Here is a 16,416-nt window from a genome sequence, read left to right as displayed (position 1 = left end):
TAAATTAGATGTTGTCTGGGGCACGGAAAGCAGAGGGAAGTTTGAGCCAGTATTTCCTACATGATCATGGGAATGGCAGCCTAAGCTAATATTTGAGCTACTGAATACGCTTTTGTTTTGTGTGTGTGTGTGTGTGTGTGTGTGTGTGGTAACGAATAAAACTATGACTTAAAATGATATCTCAAAAAACAAAAACCAAAAAACAGTTTGACCCAAACAATAATGTTGCCTATAGCCTCCGAACTTGACTTTCTCAGCTCCATTTTATCTATCGATCGATCGATCGATCTATCTATCTATCTATCTATCTATCACCTACCTAATCTTCCTCCCTCCCTCCCTATCTATCTATCTATCTATCTATCTATCTATCTATCTATCTATCACCTACCTAATCTTCCTCCCTCCCTCCCTTCCTTGAGAGAGACAAAGACCGTGCAAGTGGGGAAGGGGCAGAGAGAGAGGAAAAGGGAGAGAATATCAAGCAGGCTCCACACTGTCAGTTCAGAGGCCAATGTGGGGCTCGAAATCACGAAGCTGTGAGATCATGATCTGAGCTGAAACCAAGAGTCGGACACTTAACTGACTGACCTACCCAGGCATCCTTCTCGGTTCCATTATCTTTCCCCTACCCCAAATCAACCAGTCAGCTATTCACCTGGTCCCACCTGGGCCTTACTAATACCAGCAACTGTTCCATCTCTGCCTCTAATTGCCCTCTACCAGAAGCTCTAGGTTCTGGAAGACATGGAATGGGATCGAGAACACCGAAGGCACTTGTGTCTTCACAGTCTCCTTGCTTTCGTCTACCTTCTGTGATCCACCGTGTCAGCTGCTTTTCTGTCACTAGTTTAGTTCTTTTCTCTACTATTCTCCTATTATACCAATATTAAAAATTGAAATCTAGATCTCAACGAGGCTTCTGGATGGTACACACACATTCATGATCTCTCATCTCATCTGGCTCTCAATTCTGGCAATCTGTGTAGGTATGTTTCTCATCAGCTTTCTTTCTCCACAGCAGCTATTTAAAACTTTCTCTGCTCTCCTCAAATTACCTAACCTACCACTTCAGTTCCCTTGCTCTCAGCATGTGCCTTTGCCTCCTACTTGATGGGGAAAATAGAAATCACAAAAAGGGAAATTGCCCAGCTCCCTGCCATCTCACGCACAGATTCCCATTGCAAGTGCCCCCATCCTTTTCCCCCTTGCCATCTGTCATAGACAAGAGGTGCCTCTCCTCCAGACAAAACTCATCTCTGTGCCCTCAAGCTCTGTGTTCCCCCACCTCTCCACTCCTCTAGAAGCTTACTCCTCCGTTATCCCCATCATCTGATAGCTTCACCGTCTCCCCTCCCTTCCTGCTCTTGCCAGTTAGCACATAAGCACACTCTCGTGTCTGCTGTCTCAGCACACAAAACGAACAAATGAAAGAAAAAAAACAACCAAAACTTCCTTTACATCCCCTTTCAGCTATCATTCTTCCTCTCTTTTCTTCTCAAACTTTTCAGAGTGGCTTCACTTGTTGCCTTCATTTCCTCATGTCTTTTCCAAGGTTACTAGGAATTGCTTTGCTATGAATCTAGTAGACCCTTTTTGTTCTTGTCTTTTTGCGCTTTTCAGTTGGTCCCACTGGTCATGTCCTTATGCTTAAAATAATCTCTCCTCTTGACTTCTTTAAAATAGCACTTTCCTGATTTGTTTGGATTTTTTTCTCTTTAACACTCTAATTGCTTTATTTCATAGAATCCTCTTTCTTTGCCCATCATGGCATGACTCAGGATATGAGATCAAACCTCTAATTTTTCCTTTTCTCTGTACACCCTCCAAGAGAATTGTCACCCACTCTCATTATTTCATGGACCATGGCTCTCAAATCTGTGTCATTAAGCCTTCATATACCTTTCAAGTGTGTGTGTGTGTGTGTGTGTGTGTACTTAAATATCATATATATAGATGACATCACATATATATCACATTTCTGTATCTTCCAAGATGTTCATAGCCAATATTTCCTCAATGAGCTCTCATTTTTCTCCACAAGCAGATTCCTTCTATCATCCTTGAATCCAGTTGTTCTACTTAGACATTAAGGCATCTTCTCTCTACCTCTTTCCTCACATTCAAAAAGTCACCATGTCCTATTATTTTTACTTCCCAAATATCTCTTCCCATTTCTGTCTCCAGTGCTTACAACCTTGGTTGAAGCCACCATTATCTCTTTCTGAACTGCTATCTAATTCACTACCCATCCTTGTTCCATCCATTCTCAAACCAGAGTAACTTCTGACAGGCAAATGGGACCACCTGACTCCCTGCTCAAAACATGTCAATGACTCCCCAGTGCCCTAGCCCTATAATTCTAGTTCCTCCAAAACATTCAGAGGTCATCCTCATCAGGGTCTGCTAAATATTTTTCTCTTTTGTTCATCTTCAGCTTCTAATTTGTTTTCAGTGAACATACATTACTTAATATTATTTTAAAAGTCATAACAAGTGGATTAGCCAGAAAGAAGTGAGGCCTGCAAAAGAAATGAAGAGCTAACAAAGAGGAAGAGAGAAGGAGAACCAGTAGACCCTGGATCATGGGAACTAAGGAAGGATGGCACTTTAAGAAAATGGTAGGGTCAATATTATAATGAGCCTTGGGGAGATTAATTAATTTGAGGACTGAAAAGAATGCCTTGGGTTATTGATAGAGCAGTCTGTGAATTTTTGAAGGTAAAAGTCAGTGGCAGTCGGCTGAAGACTCAGGGGCAGTTGGAGAAATGAGGATCTCCAGAGAATATTACTCCTATGATATGGTGGATTCCACAGTGAATATGATCAGTTGATGGGGAATGAGAAAATGAGTAAGTAGGCAGGGAGACTTTAATATTGAATATGCAGTAACTGGAATAGCCAAAGTCAGAATTTCCAGCTACTGGAGATAAAAGATCATGAGTACAGTGGGTGGGAATTGCCAAGAGAAGAAATCCTCAAAAACCAGAGAGATGCATAGACTGAATGTAGCTACAGATAAGTCTGTAGGTGTAGGACAGGAAGTCAAGGTATTTTCTGCCTGTTACATTAATTTTCATCTTAATTTTGAAGGCAAGTTCATGTGAGTAACAATACAGACCCAGGTTTATAATTGATAATTTCACATCAAAGTATTTTAAAACAATAAACGATATACACTATTTATAAGAAGACAATTTATCCTAATTACATAAAGAAACCTTCATTAGAAAGATTTTGTTTTGGGGCGCCTGGGTGGCGCAGTCGGTTAAGCGGCCGACTTCAGCCAGGTCACGATCTCGCGTCTGTGAGTTCGAGCCCCGCGTCGGGCTCTGTGCTGACAGCTCGGAGCCTGGAGCCTGTTTCCAATTCTGTGTCTCCCTCTCTCTCTGCCCCTCCCCCGTTCATGCTCTGTGTCTCTCTGTCCCAAAAATAAATAAAAAACATTGAAAAAAAAAAAAAATTTAAAAAAAAAAAAAAAAAAAAAAAAAAAAAAAAAAAAAAAAAAGAAAGATTTTGTTTTGGTTTACAAGTTCGCTCTAGGAAATGCTAAGAATTTATAAAATCTGATGTCAAACTGTAAAATTAAATCTCGTCATGCTAAGAAAATAGTTTAAATTGCTTAAAATAAAAATAAGGCCAAGAATTATCTCAATATGGATATATTAAAATGGATAATAAAATTTCCACAATCTTCTTCAATATTAGAACAAGTCTGACTTCTTAATGTTGTCTTGTTTGCATTCATATTTATCTCCAAAAATTGGCACATGATTAGAAGGAATTCAAAACCAAAGACATGCTAATATTTAAAACACCTTACCAGATATGGGATTTATCCTCCATGGGAGCAAAAATGCAAAGATATCCGGAAAAGATGAAGGCAAAGAATTGAAAAGGAAAAAAAAAACAAAAACAGAAACAAAAAAATCCCCCAAACCCCCAAACAAACCCTTGAGTGAAATCACTTTCCCAATTTTATTTTGATTTCTTTTCAGCTTTCAAGAGCAGCTTAATATGGAAAAAATAAAGCACAGGGCTGGAGAGAAGAGCCACAATTTTTCTTCTTCAATGTCAAAGAAATAGCTTTCCCTGCTCCTACTAAATTGGAACCAAGCTCATAAGGATGAAAATAAATGACTAATTTCTTGGGAAATAACCTTAAATGAAAGATTCTTTTGGCTCAATGGTTGCTTTTCTTAAACTCCAGTTGACTTAACCTCATTCTCAAGGCCTCTTCTGCCCTTCCTTTCAAAGCACCCTACTGGTATCCAGTGTGCCTTAAAAGTCTATCTCGTTACTTGCTATCCATTTGGGAAATGTTTTCCTTTTCTGATACAATTTGTGGGAAGGAGTAAGTCAAATGTGAATATGCTAAATTTTTTTTAAAAAAAACTTATTTCTAATGTTTAAGATTTTAAAAAATGGAACCTAAAAAAATATTACCAGAAAATTTTACCAAGTAATGTTTCTACCAACTCTGACAGAACCCCTGATACTCTAAAAATTTTAAATATATACCTACATATTAATTGTAGTCTTCTCTTTTTGGCTAAAATTCTATAAAATGATACTTCTTAGTGTCATCTATGCAAGAACTTCAAATTTCAGTGAAAGGAACTGAATTAATGTTATAAAAGAATGATCCTTCTTCCTCTTCTGGCAAAGACCATGTTCATTTCAGAGCCCAATCTTGCATGATTTTTGCCAGGGTAGCTGTTTAGAACTGCAGAGCTGGCCCTAAGCACAGTAGCTAAGACAGCAATTATTAAAAAAAAAACAGAAACAAAAACAAACAAAAAAAAAACAAACATTTTTTTTCCAGCAGTGGAAATCTTTTCTTCCCCCTTCCCCCAAACAAAACCTTAACTATCTCATGAAATTCACATATACATAAATATACATATGTAAGATAAAATAGAATATTTGAAGAGAAAAGTAGGGTGTGGGTTCCTAGAACTCTGCCTGTTCCTTCTTGTTCTTTACATAAACTCTCAAGGTGTCTTCTCTGATTCTGTGATACACACAAAAAACTTCATCTTCATAACAGGAGGGAGGCCAGTCTTTGGTCTCCATGCCTCTCTATTTCTTAGAATTTCTCTCTCACTACAACACGCCTCCCCTTGCCGCTCACTCCTCGACTAGTGATGTAAGCCTGCTCATGGCTCGTTCACTCCACACAGATCTGCTCCTCCACACTTACTCTTCCAACAGCTGCCCCAAACCACTCCTTGTACCACAATCCTAAAAACGAATCCCCTCCAATCCAATGGTCTCAGCTACACATTTGGGAGAAAACAGTTTGCACACATTGCTATGGAGTTTTACATGAGTGATAGCCTTGCTTATTACTCTTCCCAGATTTAAAAATTTATGTTACAAATTTTAGCGAAGAGAGTTTTTAAGCCAAATATTTAGTTTATGAAATTTCAAATTATATACCAAAGTGATACATTTTAGGCAGCACAAATAAAACAGTTCTATTTAGGAAGGTCTTACGGGCCCTCCTAAAATGGTACGTGTAGAACATGGTTTGTATGTTATACCAGCCTGTCTCAGTATCCTCCTAAGAGAGATGGAATGGGGACCCCAAGCCAGTTCCAGGACCAACACAGAGATCCTGATAAAACATTTTCGTGAGGTCATTGCTTCAATCTGACTTTAAGATATGATATGATATGATATGATATGATGTGATATGGATATGATATGGATAAGATAAGCAGGTGGCAGGTCTTTGTTTTCTTTGTCAATCAGGAAAAGGTGTTGCTGATCACCTGTGAGGTGATATGAAAGGCACTATAAGGAAGACACAGTCCAGTCCTCTAGGAGTGTACTGGGTGAGGAGCGAGGTATGTGGCAGCTGGTGGCCCAGAACAGCCTTCTCTCTGTGTCATGGTGGAGGGCCCAGGAGACAGAGATGGGTGACTGCCCAGCTTTCTGGATGTTATGGGCCCAGTGATTCAGGGAATAGATGGTAGGGAAGATCTCTCCCTTTACAAAGCAAAGCTTAGGCTGGACATAAGCTGAAGCTCAGGCAGCCTTTTTGCAACTCATCCTCACCCAGGCTGCATGCGAAATGACTTTCCCCACCTATTCCACCATTACAGATCCAGGAGAGGCAGGGAGGATGGATATCTCGTGAGAAGAAAGGGGATAAAAATAACAATAGCTAACATTTCAGCAATTAGTGCTTACCATGTATCAGGTACTATTCAAAGTGCCTTATGTATGTCAATTCATTTAATGCTGTCAACAAATCCAAAGTTAAAGATTATCATTAATATTCTAGTTTCACTGATGAGAAAACTAAAGCATAGAGAGATTAGGTCACTTGCCCAAAGTTACAACGTTGGGGAAAGCTAGGATTTGAACACGAGCTCCAGATCCCATGCTCTTACCCATCATTGACACTGCATCCCTTGCTGTAAGTGCCCATGGACAGGGGGCTGGTCTGGCCTGGTCCCTGGCCTCCTGGTGCGTCTAGTTCTCCCTGGTCCTTTGGCCATCATGCCCATATCCGATCCTGAAATCTGTAGTCACAATCAACTGCCTCCATCTGCAAAGGCTCCACTCAATGGGACCTCTTTGTTTCTGCAAATTCTCCCCGTGGGTCCCCTGGGAACATGTGGCTCCCTGTATGCTATATGCAATCTGTGGAGACCAGGACCTACCTGTGGCTGACCTTTTAGATGCCCATCTCTACCGATGGTGCACCAATGCTCCTGCATCATACTAGGTGTGCAGTCAAGCACACTCAGGCCTTCTCCTGAAGGCTGAACTCCTTACTTTCATCTGTGTATCCCCAGGAGCTAACTCAATCAACACCATTCTGAGCTTAAGATTGTCTGCATATTTCAGCTCCAGAACAAAACAAAGCTGAGATTTCAAAATTGCTCTTCTGATCCTTTTATTCATGTCAATTCATATTCCTTTTCAAAAGCACTTGAGATTTTTTTTTTTCTGGTACACATTAGAACTTAACAGTCACTCTTATGCCTGGGCACAATGACACTGGCTTAATATTCCTCCTGGCTAACTTGTGTTCACACACTGGATTTCATTGTGTATATTGTTTTTTTAAATTCTTCAGTAAGGTTATTCCTAGTACTGACCTTTGATGAATGCTGTTCAGGAATAGCTGGGCCCCTCTACTCTCTCTTGTTCTGGGGCCCTTGTCAGGTTCCCTAAACAAAGCTTACTTCTTTTGAATTGTTTTGGTGCAGAACTTTGTCACAAACATCCTAGAAACTTACATGATGGCTGATTTCCTCCTTTGCAACAGTAGAGGAGCCCTAAGCACATTTCATAAATGACATGAAATACATGTAACCAGTAAATGGTTTTTTTTCTCCTTGAGCTTTATTTCTTGACACAAGGTTAAAGGACCTAATGTTGCACTTCAAGAGGGGACATTCACAATGTGAATCTTATTCTCTCCGTGGTCCTATGGCATGTTAAAGCTCTCCTGTGTTAAAACTAAACCTCTCTTTTTAGCCTCTCAATATATTTTGACATAAGCCATTACTAAGAAAATTATCCTAATGATCATTAACATTATAATCATAAGTAACAGAAATAATCTTAAACTTTTTTCAGTAAAGTCAAGGGTATATGAGGAAGGTATCAGTGTAAAATGGCTTTCCCAACTTGGCAGTGGTTGGTAAAATCTGTGATGAAATTTTTACCTTAATGAAACAGACCGGCTTTCTCTCTTGCCCAGCCATACTTTCTGAAGTTTTTCATGTACCACAAAATACATAATAAAGGATAGTTAAATTCACTCCGAACCCCAGCTACATGACCATGACATATTTGGAGGTGACTCTGAGGTGCATTCCCAAATATGGTGCAATGCTTTCTAAATTTACAGTCTGATTTCCTGCTGCCAGTTATGACTGCCAAATGCTTCTGACAGTGCGGCCAGTTTGTGGTGTCCCTAAAAATCATCAGCAATTTGAAAACATTAGCGCCTGGCCATAGTCATACTTTGCAGTGATTGCCTATATTTATCACCTTACTTTTCCAGGGTACAAACTGAAAACAATCACAGAGGAAAATTAAACTTCTCTAGCAGCAGGGAAAATACAGAGTTGAAAATCAAATGCTCCCAACCCCTTTCTGTATTGCTCAAAAATAAAAATAAACAATGTAAGCACTGGGGCTTATGTGGCTACAGAGAAGAAAAATATTGTAAATATATATTCCCTCCTCAAATATTTCTTATTTTGTCTTCACATTTGCAGAGTGTTTTCAAAGGAGGATATTATGGTTATGTGGCAATATTAAAAATGAGGAGAAGTTCATCACTTCACTCAACAAATATTCACTATGTTCTGCTCCGTGGCACGAACTGGGCCTGGGACAGCAGAAGTGGAGGAGACTGGCCTGGCTTCAGCCTTCAGGAATCATATAGTCTGTGGAGACAAAGAGTGATATCCGTACAACAAAAAGGAAGAGAAAGTTTAGGAGAGCACAGATGGAGGCAGAGGGGACATGCACATTTCCCAGAGGGACAAAAGTGAACCTGAAGGTCCAAAGGATGGATGCGAGCAATGCAAAGTGTGCTGTGGGGGTTTTGGAGAGCATTCCAGACACAGGAAGAACAGAAGGGCCACCCTCTAGGGACCAGCGGTCTGCACAGAGCACAGAGGTGCCAGCAGAGCAGGTGAGTAGCATTTGGCCCCTGCTCTGCCCTCCACGTGCACATCCTGGCACACAGCTGCCCCACACCCAACAGCATCCTCCTCTCCACACGGAAGTAGCAAATGCTTGCCAAGCCAACTCCTATGAGTATATTAATTTGAGTCCAGGATAAACTATTTTCACATAGAGACCCCCAAGCTTAGTGGTTTAAACAACCTGGAAGCTTGTTTCCCTTATGTGACACTGCAAATGGTCCAGGGCTGGGAGTGCGGCTCTGCCCTCTTCTCTGAGCCCAAAGCTCTCCAGTGGTCTCTGTCCTTCAGCCTTCAGGCACAGGGACGGGGACACACATGCATCTCTTCATGTAGGACAAGGAACATAAGCAGCATGCATCACTTCTCACTTCTCATGTGTGAAAACTTGGTCCCATGGTCACACCAAGATTCAGGGGGTGTGAGAAATGTATCTCGTGGCTGGACATCATGCACTGTGCTAAAGCCAGCAGCAAACAGGGGAGGATGGATGTCAGCAGATATTTAGCAGTCCATGCCACAAGGGCAAGTGGGAAAGAAGGGCAAGATGATGGCAGAGAGGCCGGCAGGAGTCAAATCACATAAAGCCTTGTTCAGAGCAAAGGAAACCTAGCTGCAGCCTTTAAAAAAGGGCAGTGGCAGATTTATGAGGACAGTGTGTGCTCACAGAAAAGGCTTTGCAAAAAAAAGCCTTGACTAATCAGGGAAGACACAAGCCGAGGTTTCCTACTGATTCTCCCACCTAATTGTCACATGTCCTTGTTTCCCACAACCCAAATACGCCTTCAGGGGACACATGTCTGACTCATATGGTCTCCGAACAAATGACCTGGGGGCTTCACATTAACAGATAGTTTTATGCAGATATAGACAGAAATCTGAAATATCCTGTGTTATTTAGCTTTATACTGTCAGTGACCCTAGGGTGTGCTCTGAGTTTACATATGGTCACACAGGTCCCAACAAAGCACACATCCTGAGGAGCAGAGGTGGCCCCACCAGCACACTCTTATCTGTGAATACAAGCGTGGCCTCTGCATTGTGGCCAAGCCACAGAGAGCCAAACCACATTCCTGCCTGCATCCTCTCTGAGGACTGTCAGATCCCACCGTGGATACAGGGCCATCCCCATGGCATTCAGGCCAGCACCCCAAATTCTGTCTACACTGGAACATCGAGGCTGAGGACTTGATAGCTGCTGTCTGAATTGGTTCAGTACATGGAAACTGGACTTGAATCCAGGAAGGAGCACTTTAGAGAGCCACTTATCTCACACCCTCAGCCTCGACCTGGCAGAATGCTACTCCTGTAAAGACAACAGTAGTGTGTGTGTGTATCTGTCTGTCTGTCTGTCTATCTGTCGATCGATATAAGTGTGTGTATGTGTTCATTTTTGTTATTTCATCCTCTCTGTAACTATCTGAGGTACATATTATCATTCTTACACAACTGATGAAGACCTGGGTGACCTGGCACCTGCACCCACAGCCAGGATTTGAACCCAGTTCTGTCTGGCACCAAACTCATGCTCATTTCCCTGCACCCTGTGTTATTTAGTTAGTAGTTTTCTTCCTCAGATTTAATCCGTTTTAGAAATTGAATCAATGAACTAGTTTTGGGACATCTGTCTAAATTATATTTATATTATATTACATACATCTATCATCCAAAATGATTTTTTCCAAAACCTACCTAAATTTGCATGCAAATCACTGGCTATATCCTATAAAAAGCACATCAGAAAATTCTGATGTTCCTATTCTTTTTTTAAACTATTTTAAGAAAGAGAGAAAGCGTGAACAGGGGAGGGACAGAGAGAGAGGGAGAGAGAGAATCCCAAACAGACTCTGCATTATCAGTGCAGTGCCCGATGCAGGGCTCGAACTCACAAACTGTGAGATCACGACCTGAGCTGAAATCGAGAGTCGGACACCTAACTGACTGAGCCACCCAGGTGCCCCCTGATGTTCTTATTCTTAAAAAAATAGCTTAAAAAATGGCTTGTGGCAGCTTTAGTGCCTATAAGCTGTCTGGATCCTTGTCTAAAGGCTTCAGTATCAAATTATTCTTTTTATGATAGGACATCATTTATTTTTGGGTTTCAGTCAACAAATATGAAAAATACAGATAAGTCAGGTGGTAGTTTTGATTTAATTAATAAGCACTATCAATTGATTAATAATCAATTATTAATTTAATGGAACCGTCAGAGCTAAAGCTTGAAATAGCACTGAAGCATGGAGGTCTGATTTAATAAAAGTCAAACCTAAGGAAGAGAGTTGAGTGAAACACAGCCTCAAAACTATAAATGGGGCTTCTCTCACTGAGCATAGTGGTTTTGAGATTTGTCCCTGTTGTTGCATGTGTTGGTGGTTTGTTCCTTCTTGTAGCTGGGTAGCATTCCATTGTCTGGAGGGACCTGTCATTGTTCATCCATTCACCTGTTGAGGGGCATTTTGATTGTTTCTGTGTTTGTGATTATGAGTCATGCTGTATAACTGTTCACAGAGAGGTTGTTATGTGCACATATGTCTTCACTCCTCTTGGGCAGATATCTGGGAGCAGAGGTTCTGGGTCGTACGGTAAGTGCATGTTTTGTAAGAAACTGGCAAGCTGTCTCCCAAGGTGGCTGTCTCATGCTGTGTTCTCAGCAGCGTAGGAGGGCTCTGGTTCCTCCATGTGCTTGTCAGCCCTCAGTATCGTCAGGCTTGTGAATTTCTGCTATTCCAGCAGACATGTGCTGATGTCTCAGGAGGTTTGGGCTTGCATTCCCCTGATGCCTAATGGTTTTGAACATCTTTTCATGTGCTTGTTTACCATCCATGTATCTTTGTTGAAGTGTCTATTCAGAAATTGTGCGAATTTGTAATTGAGTTGCTCATCTTCTTATTGAGTTGTAATAATTCTTTATGTAATTTGAATAATAAATGTCCATCGACAGCTGTGTAAAAGCATATATACACATACACGTGTATAAGAGTGGGGACTTGCCCTGGCTTTGACAAAAGAGCGGCACCCACTGGGTACATCCAGATCTTGCATGCCCTACTTTCAGACCCAGAGTCCCCCACCGTGAGGATTTCCAGGACTGGTACAAGCAAAACAGAGGGCACATTTTGGTGCAAGAAAGGTGTATAACATCCAGATATATATGCAGACTATGATAATTTGTTGTCAACACACAGCTTCACTGTGAAGAAGCATCTTTGCTGCCTCTCCTAGTCACAGTGCAAACACTGCATTTCCATCGGTGCAGACCGTGTGGCATCACGCCCGCGGCACTCCCAGATCCGTCCCTGGCTGATCGTGCAACACATCTTAGGTGTGTTTCTACTTTTCTTTGGCAAAGATGACAATTTTCAAAGAGATTTTCCATTTTTCTTCTCTGCATGCAAAATGGCATAAAAATTATCAGGTCAACCTTCTTATAAATAGTTTCACTGGCAAGTGACCATCTGAGAAAAAATACCTTTAGAAATTTGTTTTCACGGAAATTTGATCAGATTTCCCCCAATCAGAAAAGCATGATCTAGGGAGAGCATCAACATTTGCAGCAGTCAGTGTGCATATTTTGTTGCTTCTTACAAGAAGCAGAGGTAAAAATACTAAGCCCCGTGTCATAAAGAGACCCCTTCCAACTGCATGTCAGTTTTCATTGCTGAAAATGGAAACTTAGGGGTGCTTTTCTGATATTTTCCTCCTCAGGGATTCAAACTTTAAACGTGGGTTATAAGAAATAATAGCTTCAACTTTAGAAATATTTTTCTTACTTTTACTCATGGGTAACCAAAGACCTGGAGAATACAGTGCTTTTTCCCAAAAGCATATTGCAAACTAGAATTTTATAAACAAGTCCCGACTTGTTAACCATAAGGATAAGCCATTATGTTTGATCATTCCTGAACCACAGACATAGCTGCTCTGATTTCAATCTGCATAAGCTATAATTAATTTGATTTTAAAAATGTAACTTTTGTTTAGCACCTGTACTTTTAAATTTCAGTCCAAAGACATTTCAAAGAGGCATCTTACACCATGGCAATGGGTTGGAAAATGCAGAGAACACAGCTCCTAAGAATCTAAGAGTTGTTTTTTTTTTTTTGTAACAAAAACTGATTGATCCTGAAGGAAGTGAAAAAAAAAAAAGGAGCCTTAGAAGGGAATGTTAATGCATGCATATTTTTGGTACATTAAAGACTGCAATGTGCTAATTCAAGCACTGTTTGCTTTTTGTATATAACAGGATTGCTGTTTTCAAGGGAAAAACAGAAGATATTTTTTAAGTGCCAAAAACTACTTATGGAGTCTGAAATGCATTATTATTATTATTAATTCTTTTATTATTATTATTATTAATTCTTACGTCTAGCATCTGTGAATAGCTTCTTATACGAGAAAACCATTTTGGGTCAGCTGAAGGCCAAAAATAATGAGCTGGCCTCCTGCCTCTGTGTATTGCATTAAGTAGCTGCCAATTAATAAAACTGATTTTTTCTTTGTTCCTGGGATAAATTTCAGAAAATGAAAACAAACAGTTGTTGGTGATTTCCATAAATTTCCAATAGAAAAGAATATATTTTTCACAAGATTAAAGACTGCACTATAAGTAACCAAACAATTACGAGAAGCTGCCCGGTGTATTTCTGTGGTTTAGCAGAAGGGCCAAGTCGGAAGGAAAAGACATTCCCGGCATTTTCTGAAGCTAGATAAATACAGAGAAGAAATATAGATGAAAGATGGAACTGCTCTCCGCAGTCCCTGCCAGATTCCTCGACTTTTTGGCATAGTGATTGAATTTGGCAAATGTAACCAGTAACAATCTTTTCCATTAAAAAGAGCAGCATATACTTTATTTTACCATACTGTTTGTGCATTTTTGACCCTCCAAAATGGTCTCTCTTTTTTAGAAAGTGATTCTTTCTGCAGAGTTGGCTGCAATTTCATTTATTTGAAATGGATCATTTATCACCAAAAAAAGTTGCAGGGTACAGCTACTGCTGAACAGCTCCAGCAGACCTACAGCTCGGCAGGAAAAGAGACCAAAAGATGCTTTAACATGTGCCAATAGCACCTCATGCCAACCTAATGCCTTCATATCCAAACCTGTGTAAATTTGAGGAATCCTGGACCGTACAGTTTAGACAACATAAGCTACCCGGTCCTGTCATTTTCTTTTATTTGGGATCAGAAAAACTCTAATGTAGCCTGATGTTCCTAATTTTGGTAACATGATTACGTGAACTAAAAGAGTAACTTGCCACTCCCAAATCTAAATTTCAGGGACTCCAACACCTCAGAACTTTAAAATATTTTTCTTATCTGGCAGTGATACTCTAGTAAACTTATTAGGATAGGTAAGTAGCAATCCCTAAAAATAGGATGCTGAGGATCAAGTACCAAGGCCATGGTTTCCAGCTTCACCCAAGTCAGGAAAGGGAAGCTCACACCTGATATGCCTCTCGTGCAACTCAGATTGAAATGACTTTTTGTTTTACCTTTCATTGGTTTCATCTGAACTAAGCAAAAATAAAACATTAGGGTGCTCACCTGTTGCTGTGAAGTTTTTGAATGCAACATGATGGACATGTTTTGGTTTTTAAACGGCCAAAAGTTCAAGCAGCCTTTGTACAGTTGGCAGTGATTTGTGTATATTATTGCTCTAATGTTATCTGCCATATAGAGCACTCTTTCTTAACCATTAAGTAGCAGCTAATTTAAAGCAAGGGAAAAGCATTAGCTTGGTGTGAGTGCCAGATAAACCCTGTGGTTTCAATTTAAAGTCTGGAGCCAACAGTGACAGATATAAAAATGAGAATCTATAATTTGCCAAGTTTAAAGTCCCAAAACCAACATGTGAATGCTTCACTGGTTTATATGTGCATAAAATAAAGGCTGTTTTGCATAGATTCAAAATGCTAAAGGAGTGTTGTTTCTTAAATTTAAGATGACAGTATAATAATAGACCACATTTAATCACAAAGTATTTGACAAGAAAAAAGAGCCAAAAGTCACTATTTAAATTTAAGAATGCTAAATCCATACCAGCAGTTGGCAATAGCGAGGTCTGAAATATCTTCAATAAAAATTATAAATAATTACCTTTCACATTTTATAATTTACATCCATTTAACTCACAAAGCTTCCTTTATGAACAAGTTCTTTTAAGTTTATTTATTTATTTTGAGAAAGAGAAAGACACAGAGGGGCCGTGGGGAGAGAATCCCAAGCAGTCTCCACGCTGTCAGTGCAGAGCCTGAGACTGCTTCAGTCTCACCAACCATGAGATCATGACCTCAGCCGAAATCAAGAGTTGGATGCTTAACGACTGAGTCACGCAGGCACCCCAAGAACAAGTTCTTTAATAAAGTAATAATAATAATAAATAGAGCTAGCCGGAGCTGTTAGCAAGAATTTATAATTTTAACCAACAAGGCACACTTTAGAAATTCTGGGTAAAATGACTTCTGTACCTCTTTAAAAGATCTGCAACAATAACCTCATAAGTAAAGTATATATAACTCAAAAACATCCTCAATAACAGCATGATGATAAAAGACAGTGCATGTCCACTGACCTAACAATTTCTCCTGTCAGTTGATCCAGAAATCTAAATCCTGGCTCATTACATTAGTGCACACCTTTTACAGTGTCTTCCTGGCCCTCCAGGAATGCTCCTGACTGTCCGTGTACCTCATCCTCACTCAGGTGAGCCTTGGAAGCCATTCGGTAAAGGGCACACACTGTCCACACCGATTGGATGAGGGGTGGGCACTTCTCCCAAACCAGGCCAATCAGATTCCCTTCTCTGACAACTGTCCACACTGATTGGATGAGGGGTGGGCACTTCTCCCAAACCAGGCCAATCAGATTCCTTTCTGTGACATCTCTGAATTGAAAATTAGGAATAATTTTGGCCACACTAAGGTTAACTGGAGAGTGAAGCTTGGGGACACAGTGGAGGAAACAGTGGAGAAATAGGGAAAGCCAATGGACAGAGAAAGAATAAAATGAAATGGATACAGAAGTGAGGACAGATGACAGGTGAAAGAGAAAAAGATGTTAGGAAATCCGTGAGGCCCTTGTCCAGGCACCTTGTTAGGGCTCAGCTGTTTCCTTGCCCATGACATCTGTCAAACATGCACGTATCCTCTTTGGTGCCTGAGCTTATTTGAGTTATTTATGTTGCTTGCAATTTATTGTATCATAATTGATTCTGAATTCCATCTATGGGTCTTGAAACATCACTTAGACTATTGAACTAAAGCTTCCCAATCTTTAAAATGGGGACAGGAATGCCTGCATCACAGGGTTATTGCAAAGATTAAATGAAATAAGAAATAAAGCACCTACCTCAGCAGTGACCACTAAGTGATGGGCTGCTATTTTAAAAAGAGATTATTCTGTAATTTACATTACATATACAGCCATTCATATTACATATTTGTTAGTCAAGGGAAAGCACTTCAATCTCTTATTAAGCTAATATTTTAGTATTTGCTAATCATTCATCCAATGGGCTATTCCAAATTATTTGGTGAAAGTTAAAATTAAAGGGGCTTGCTAACACCTATTATCACTGTGGTTATTTCTCACTTTGGAGTAAAAACCTTATTTAAAAATAGGTTTGTGAATAAATCCTTAATTCTTCCTGTTCCCTTAATCTTGCATCTAATCTGTAACAAAGTCCTGTTTAGGCTGCTGTGTTCTCATGCACTGACAGCTCACCACCTTCCCAGAG

The 16,416-nt window shown here is 40.2% G+C and overlaps 1 protein-coding gene across 3 annotated transcripts in view; it reads right to left on the bottom strand.

Moving 5' to 3' along the window:
* Positions 1–16,416, bottom strand: part of ODAD2 (outer dynein arm docking complex subunit 2) — a 181,244-nt gene that overhangs the window by 16,210 nt on the left and 148,618 nt on the right. The window contains exon 20 of one of the 3 annotated variants that reach the window (XM_058681603.1): positions 11,750–12,063. The exons of 1 other annotated variant lie outside the window; for it this stretch is intronic. In XM_058681603.1, the coding sequence (XP_058537586.1) occupies positions 11,866–12,063 (198 nt within the window). In that variant the 3' untranslated portion in view covers positions 11,750–11,865. Of the gene's footprint in view, positions 1–11,749; positions 12,064–16,416 lie in introns of those variants that run through there. One more of the 3 variants, XM_058681605.1, reaches the window with a different exon arrangement.

The sequence above is a fragment of the Neofelis nebulosa genome, chromosome 8 (genome assembly GCF_028018385.1).
Source record: "Neofelis nebulosa isolate mNeoNeb1 chromosome 8, mNeoNeb1.pri, whole genome shotgun sequence".
Lineage (NCBI taxonomy): Eukaryota > Metazoa > Chordata > Mammalia > Carnivora > Felidae > Neofelis > Neofelis nebulosa.
This window is presented reverse-complemented; position numbering and strand designations above follow the sequence as displayed.